Source organism: Panthera tigris, chromosome B1, assembly GCF_018350195.1.
Source record: "Panthera tigris isolate Pti1 chromosome B1, P.tigris_Pti1_mat1.1, whole genome shotgun sequence".
Lineage (NCBI taxonomy): Eukaryota > Metazoa > Chordata > Mammalia > Carnivora > Felidae > Panthera > Panthera tigris.
Genome location: NC_056663.1, coordinates 102,022,648 through 102,031,326, shown reverse-complemented (window position 1 = coordinate 102,031,326; position 8,679 = coordinate 102,022,648). Strand labels below are relative to the sequence as shown.

Genomic DNA, 8,679 nt, shown 5'->3' with positions numbered 1-8,679 from the left:
TATGCTCAGTGAAACAAGTCAGAGAGAGAAAGACAAATACCATATCATTTCACTCATATGTGGAATCTAAAAAACAAATGAATAAACAAAGAAACAAAAAGCAGCACCAGACCTTAAGTACAGAGAACAAACTGATGATTACCAGAAAGGAGAAGGACAAAGGGATGGGCAAAATGGGTGAAGGGGAGAGGGAGATACAGACTTCCAGTGATGGAATGAAGAAGTCATAGGAATAAAAGGCACAGCATAGGGAATATAATCATTGGTTTTGTAGTAGCGTTCTATGCTAACAGTAGTAGCTACATGTGTGGTGAGCACAGCATGACCTGTAGAGTTGCTGAATCACCATGTTGTACACCTGAAACTAATGTAACATTGTACCAACCATACTCAAATAAAAATGATTTTTAAAAAATTTTTCTGAATACATACAGATAATTCAGGAGGAAGGAAATGTTTATTTTTCATTAATCTTTTGAATGCAATCTTTTGAATGAAACCAGGTTTAATTTAGTAGCAAACTTGATTAGTAACACTTCCAGGAGTTCATAATTTCAAGGCTAGAGTTCCGATTAAGGAAATACGGTTATCAATTTAATATAAATGAAGTTTTTTAAAAAGGCTAAAAGCGTCTCATCTTTTAAAAGAAAGTATAAATGACAAAGACTTTAGACTTTAGTAACATAAGTACACTTCAGTACTATAACAAAGAGAAAGATCTTAACTGAATATCAGAAAGAAGCACCACTATTTTTCTTCTGCAACATGTATGTTTTGGTCATTAGCATACTAGCATGAATAAGGCAATGTGTCAAGCACCAGCATACAGAAAGTGCAGCGAGATGTGAAGGAGTCATGGCGGCGGTGGTAGGCACGGCACAGGAATCTCTTTCCAGCTGGTACCTCAGTCATCTTCTCCCCCACACAGCAGCAAGAGGGCTTTCTTATAGTCCCCAGACGTATCACCCTGAAACCCAAATGTACTCCGTTAAGCTCTGTGAGTCACAGAAGCCTCAGAAAATAAAAAACTAAATGTCTGGCAAAAAGTTTTATTCATGTGACTTTTCTCTCAAGTGGATAATCTCTGTGTATGTGACTTTCACATCAGGAATGTTATACCAGGAGTTTCCTACCAATGTAACATATGTTTAATTTCTAATTGCACCCCTTAAAGGCACAGCTCTAAGACAATGAAGTACGCTCTGCTTCAGTTAGTAATACAGAGAACAAGGAAGATTTTACAATGATATTCAAATCAAGGTTTCTAAACCTCTAAGTTTCTATCATATACTCTGTGTCTGGCTAAGGGAGGCAATCCTAGGACTGTGTGGCTGTTATGTCTTTGCTTCAAAGACAGAGGAGCAGGATAAGCTTTACCTCTGCTTATCTCATATACAGATATGTAGGATAAATTAATCTTTCAAGCTCAGAGTGCATACAAGAACTCTCCAGTGTCCTTCAACCCAGCCACACCATACACACACACACACACACACACACACACACACAAAGTTCAAAGCTTGCTCAGTTGAGATTCTGCTTTGCATATGGCCCACTTTCCCCTTTATTAAAAGAAAGAAAGAAGAGAGAGTAAAAAGAGAGAAAGGAAAGAAAGTCAAAAGGCCTTAAGCCAACTTTAAATTTAGGCCACAGTCTCCCTTGCTTTTAAAGAGACAAAAATGATAGTAATACCCAAGCTCTTTACTTATTTCTGATATAACCTGGTTGGTTCTTTCCTGAACTGTGAACCAATACCACAGACAAGCTGATAACAGACAATAAAGAAAGGAAAGTCTGATATGGGAGGAAGGAGGAACTAATAAAGACAGTTGGAACTGATAAAAGAAAGAAAGAACAAACACCTTATCATCAGGGGCAGGGGCTGGGTTTGTTGAGTCATCTGTCACCACTACTAAATAATGCTGCTAGGCTCACCAAAAGCCTCAAGCCTTACCAAGAGCCAATCTTTCACTTGGGAGCTATCATCCGGACTTTAGGAAACATTATGCCAAGTTTCATAAGTCATAGCTCTAATCACACGATTAAAATTGTAAACTTTAATCAAGAACTGGGTTCTCTCATCCATGTCTTACCTGCTATCTATTGTTCTGCTCTGGATTTCTGAACATAATTTAAAGAAAGATTCTACTACCTTAATCATGGAATAAAGAGAGGTGGCAAAATTCTTCCGGAACTCCTTCCTAATGTTAAACAAATCAATCTCGCTCCTGGACACCACGACTCTGATGAGGGTATGATCATCTGTCCCAGCTCCCTTTAATAAGGAAAAAGAGAGAGGAACATTGTTTAAAAATGTCAAATATGGCATCAAACTCTCCTGAGTTAGGATGAATCAATAAAGTAAAACAATTTGGTAGCATGTTTTAAGGGGAATAAAAAAACCCAAAGTCTATCATTTAAATCATAATAATATGCAAAGATAACTAGAAAGATAAATTAATTAGATGGAAGACTCCAGGTATGCACTTACCTTCATAGCATAGTAGAGGGTTTCTGCAAGGTAGGCAGGTATGCTTCGAATAGATTTCACTAAGAAAATAAATACAATGGTCAGATGCTATTCTGATAGGAAAAGAATTAAGTAATTAAAAACCAAAAGTTTCTTCATGCTTATTGCTCTACTTTACAAATATAAAAGTAACATAGGCTAAAAAACTGCTCATTTGCAAGCTGATCTGATCTCCTTATTCACCAAGTATTTTCTTAGCAACTGGGTTGAGATTTACTTAAAGTTCTGAGTTCTACATAGAAAGGTGTGTAGGACAGGGCACGTGAATTTTTCAACCCCCCTTTGTTCTATGAGTACCTTTCTGCTATCACAGTTTGGGTGGCCTGGGCTATTACCCACAACTTTCTTCATCTTCAATAAATTATACAGGCATCCTAGAAGTTTTAAATCCAACACATTCAAGCAAATAACACAAGGTAACCACTCTATCTAATCTTCGACAAATCTTAGACTATCTTTCTATAGTCTTAACCTAGGTATTCTCTCCATATTCTTTAATATCCATGATTTACATAGAGCAGCATGAGACTTACCCAATTCAGTAGAAACACCCAGATTAACGGATAAGAGAAAAAGAGTATCTTCCCTGAACATATATGTATCTACTCTGTTTCAGGGCTGCTCAGACCTCAGTTGGCTCAACTTCAGAAACTATCCATATGAAAATTTCTTAATATACAGAAATAACAATCCATGAATTGGGGGTGGTGGAGTTATTCTCTCTTTTCCAACGCTTAAATAAAACAGCCACCAGTAACTAAAAATGTCATTATTTCAAATCTATTGTAATTATGAAGGGGCTGTCTAAAAGTTTTCTTTTAAAATTCATTAACTGCGGAAGTCAAACCAAAGGCTACTATTAGTGGTGGTTCATGAACGTCATTAGCTTATTCTCCAGACAACAGCACAGAACTTGAGATCAATGCCAAATACTCAGAACAAACAGCAGACAGGTTCACTCCAAACCCATATGAAAACTAGGGCCACTGGGAGCTCACAAACTAGATTCTCCCTGGATTTAGAGAGTATATACAAACTCAGTTCTTCAATGTTTCTAGATCATTCTGAATATTTAGCTGAAACCAATTTCTAAATTAATTTGAAAATAACCATTATTATATCTTCCATCATACAAAAGATACTTTTTCTAACTCAGATTCCAATATCTCAGTCAGCCTCAAAGTTGTGAGGACAGTATTCAAAAGAATACTAAAATTCCACAAGAATCTGAAATATTTAAAAGCCTCTGAGATAATGCTCACACTTCAGATTCATAATAAAATAGTAATATATTTAATGCAGCTTCAAAATGACTTTCAAACAATTGTTTCAGTATTTCCATGGGATTAGATGAACTAACCAGATTAATTCATTTCCAACATCAAAACAGACTTTGAATTGGAAATTGAGGAGTTTGCTTCACCCAAATATCATAAGACCTTCTTTTCATAAAGAAAGAAGTGGTTCTTTTCAGATACACCTTCAATTGAATAAATGCTTTAGCTCTTAACACCATAAATTTTATATACATTGTAAAACTACCTACCAACAGCAAGGAGTAGTTGCTCCAAATTACCAGAAGTCTCTCGGTCAATAGTTTCCTCAATTTGGAATCCTGATATAGTCATGTATTTATCAAACACTATAAGAAAGAAAAATAATTTCTTAATCATGTAAAGATCATTCTGCAAGGAAAGAAGGTATTTACTCTAAGCATGTATTGTCCTACTGAACACAAATCTCCCCTTTTTCCTTGCTGACAGAACCTGGACTTTGTTATAGAGCCTCAATATGGCAAGCCCTCAACAATGGATTATAAATGTTCTTTGTTCACTGATTTCCTGGCCTCTACTTACTAGTTACAACCAATGAGACCCAAAGGTAAATCTGCTGGAGAGGATTCTGAGAAATTTTTCTTTCCTTATTAAAAAGTGATAAAAAGTGGGTGGCTCAGTTGGTGAAACATCCAACTTCGGCTCAGGTCATGATCTCATGGTTCATGAGTTCGAGCCCCACGTCAGGCTCTGTGCTGACAGCGCAGAGCCCACTTCAGATCCTCAGTCCTCTCTCTCTCTGCCCCTCCCCTGCTCGTGCTCTGCTCATGCTTTCTGTCTCTAAAAAATAAACATTGAAAAAAAAAAATTTGTTTTAAGTGATAAACAGGTATGATTGGTTTGTCCCTTTCTTCTTGCTATTAAAGTGGTTGATAAATTTGGAGCTTCAGTAGCCATCCTGTGACAATGAGGTACAGAGCATGAGAAAGAAAACCCCAAAATACCAAGGACAGTGGTGCAGAAAAACAAAGAGAGCCCAGGTCTTGCCAAATCAGCCAAGGAATGCTACCTACAGAAAAGCCAATTTTTAAAGCCCCGAATACTAAGGCCACTGAACTCATTCCCACTTGATACCACAAGAACTGATGAATGTCTAGAGATGAGGTCATGCATCCCACTACTTAGGAGGAAATACTGAAGTGAACCACACACAGCTCAGTGATTTGTGACAATAAGAGTGACAATCTAGAGGCCTAGCTCCCTCCTCACCCTCTGATTGCAAAGGGGAACTAAGGATCTCTAGTTCTGTAAACACAAGAGCAACGAAGAGAATTGTGAGATTTCTCATGGCTACCAAAAGGAAGAAATACAAAAACTGATTCACTCAGTAAGTGTCTGTTAAACAGTACATATTTTGGCACACTGGCTCCTGTACTTTCAAAATTAACCAAAGTCCCAGCAGCATACACATTTTTTTTTTCACTCACCCCTTCTCAAATGAGACACACTTCGTGTTCCAAAGATGGTGATAAACTTTTCTTCATCTGTCCCCCATTTCAGTTCTCCAGCTTGAAACAAAGCCTGTGAAAATTTCAACCTCAATTAGTATATTGTCCCTCCCTCTCATTTCCAGGTTCTGAATCATACCTGTGTTTTATTCCCTGTACATTAATGTGCCCGATTCACCATCTTACACTTTTCATTTCTGTTTCCTAAACTCAATGAGGTGAGTATGGAGCTACTTTGGAGCTTGCCACTGAACTGTGCCACAGATTAGTGAGTCAAAGGAATAAAGCACAACAATGGGGCAAGGTTAAACGGTCTCAAAATGTCTACCATGCTGTGTCTTTCAGGGGCAATGGTGTGGTTGGCAGAAATTTCTGATCACTTCACTCTTGACACATCCACTTACAGACTGGGAAAGAATTTAACTAGAAGTTAAATGGTCTACATTTTCTGTTTTGCTTACTCAGCAGCTATTCAGGAACACATGATAAAAAAATAAACTCCATATTTTCCCTTTTCAACTGCAGTTTAACCAAAACTAGCTACAAAGAGCTTTCACATTTCTAAAAGATCACAATGGGGGTGGGGGGTGAGCCTGGGTTGCTCATTCAGTTAAGTGTCCGACTCTTGAATTCAGCTCAGGTCATGATCTCAGCATTCGTGAGTTCAAGCCCCAGGACGGGCTCTGCACTGAAAGCATGGGGCCTGCTTGGGATTCTCTGCCTCTCTCTCTCTCTCTCAAAAATAAACAAATGCACATTTAAAAAATAAAATAAAAATAAAAGATCACAATGACTTTTTAAAAGGTTGGGGGTAGATCACAACACTTGGCATACAGCAGGCAATTAACATATACTTGTTGAATAGTTTGTCCAGATTTACTTCTTAAATGGAGACTATATGGTTTTTAGTATTCATATAATTGCTAAAAAAAATAAAATTAAATTATATATAAACATCATCATTAAACCTGATCCCACTTACTGAGATGTGGATAATTTATTAAAACCCAATGCATCAATCTTTAAAATGTCTATACTACCCTTTTATTCATTTCCAGGTAAGTATACCTGTTAAGCCAAGACAAATGCAATTTGCTAAGCCTTCAGCTGCCTTTCTGCTCACAAGTGGCATACCACATAAGGACAGAAGGTGATGAGATCACAGCACGTGTTTAGATGTAGAAATTTTGATCAGTGTGTTTAAAAATGTAAATTATGGTGAGATAGATCTAGTTTTTGTTACATTTCCAGGAAATTTTAAAAAATGAGTCACATCTTTACACTCAATTTTGAAAATGATTTATTTTAATGATAAAAATAAATAATACCAATCCTGGTCATGCGAGCATGTTCTTCAGAACTGAAAAGAGTTACAACGAAAGTTGTGCAAGTATCTAAATTTTAGAACTACATCATGGTGTTATAGACCTGTCTTAAAATAACTTTTAAACCTAATTACAAAAATAACACATGTTCACTGAGAAATTTTATATAACAAAAGAAAAAACAAATAAAAAAAATTACCATGAATGCCAATATCCTAAAGATATCGGTTACTACCTCTACATTTTCTACACATAGATAAGATATACATACACATTGACACCTAAAAGAGGGGGTGCATTCTACACAATCCTGCAAGCATTACTGAAGTACTCCTTTCTGAACAACTATTCCATATTTCTAGAAATTTTCTCTAGCAGGTATGGCAGAGTTAGGCCTGTAGTATGGAAATCATTTGCAAAATGGCTATTTAAAATCTCTTGGAATGCCTGGGTGGCTCAGTTGATAAAGTGTCCGACTTCAGCTCAGGTCATGATCTCACAGTTTGTGAGTTTGAGCCTCACATCAGGCCCTGTGCTGACAACCCAGAGCCTGGAGCCTGTTTCGGATTCTGTGTGCCCTTCTCTCTCTGCTCCTCCCCTTCTCACACTCTGTCTCTCTCTCTCTCAAAAATAAGTAACATTAAAAAAAAAAAACAAAAAAAACTAGAATCTCTTAATTTTCTTAAAAGAATTATGTTTTAGATCAATACATATTCTAAAACTACTGAGTAAATCATATGCAGTAATGATAATCTTCACATGGAATAATGATTTTAAAAAAAGTTTTTTTAATGTTTATTTATTTTTGAGAGAGAAAGAGAGAGAGAGAGCACAGGCAGAGAAGGGGCAGAGAGAGAGAGAGGGAGACACAGAATCCGAAGCAGGGTCCAGGCTCCAAGCTGTCAGCATTAGAGCCCAACGCAGGGCTCGAACTCAGGAGCCATGAGATCATGACCTGAACTGAAGTCAGACGCTCTACTGACTGAGCCACCCAGGCGCCCTGGAACAATGATTTTTTAAAGTTTTGGTTTTGTCTTGTTTGAATGTTAAGAGTCCTTTCTTCTAAATGAGGATGGCAAATATCCACGGAGCTGCTCTGGATGAAGGACCCTCACACCTTTTCATCCTCCCCTCTTCCCTCAGAGTAGGCTTTACAGTTTAGCTCAGTTTGATAACCCCTGGTTCAGTGCAAAGGTTTTAGAGTCAAAAAGATTTGGTCCTTGTCCTTATCTGTGAGATCTTAGATGAGTTACTTAATCTCTTCTTGAGTCTCAGTGTTTTCACCTACAGAGTAGGAATAATATTTCTACAGAGGCGTTAATGCAGATTATGTAACTTATATAATGACTACATCAAATAGTATCAGGTCATCAAAAGCAGATACTCGGTAAACATTGATTCCTTCTCCTTCCCCTCTCTTCCCCCTCCCTCCCCTAAGAGCATAGCTTTTTCTCTATGAGCATGAAACAAGAATTTAGAGTGGGGGGGGGGTGGGGGGAAGAGGTAAAATAAGTTTAAAGCATTAAAAATGTAAGAGAGTAAAGTGGATTATCCACAAAAATGTTAATTTCCCAGGTGAATGACTCACTGTGACTTATCAAATTCCTGAAACAGAATGAATCCTCTTAGTGCCAGGTATCAGTAGAGAAAAAATTCAAAAGCTTATAAAAGGGCCAAGTGCCCTTTTTTTGTCTCAGCTTACTCTCAATTAAGAAATCTTAAATTCCCATTAGTGAGAACAGTCCAGCTGCCCTTGCTACAAGAATTAGGTGTGTTCTGTTTCCTAAGGATGAAAGGATAATTATTTTTAACAGGCTGAATTAGTTAATAATAATACATTTCAAAGAATCAAAAACTGGGGTGCTTGGGTAGGTCAGGTGGTTAAGGATTGGACCCTTAATTTTCACTCAGGTCATGATTTCCTGGTTCACGAGATTGAGCCCCCTATCAGGTTCTGTGCTGACAGCATGGAGCCTGCTTGGGATTGTCTCTCGCTTCTTCTCTCTCTGCCCCTCCCTGCTCATACTCCCTCTCTGTCTCAA

General features: G+C 37.5%; 1 protein-coding gene across 1 annotated transcript in view; it reads right to left on the bottom strand.

Annotated features, from left to right (window-relative positions):
- Positions 1-438: 438 nt before the first annotated feature.
- Positions 439-8,679, bottom strand: part of ANXA5 (annexin A5) — a 30,380-nt gene continuing 22,139 nt past the window's right edge. The window contains exons 9-13 of the mRNA XM_007087600.2: positions 5,292-5,385; positions 4,077-4,172; positions 2,492-2,550; positions 2,153-2,275; positions 439-967 (exon numbers count right to left, since the gene is read on the bottom strand). Coding sequence (XP_007087662.1) covers positions 905-967; positions 2,153-2,275; positions 2,492-2,550; positions 4,077-4,172; positions 5,292-5,385 — 435 coding nt within the window. The 3' untranslated portion in view covers positions 439-904. The remainder of the gene's footprint in view (positions 968-2,152; positions 2,276-2,491; positions 2,551-4,076; positions 4,173-5,291; positions 5,386-8,679) is intronic.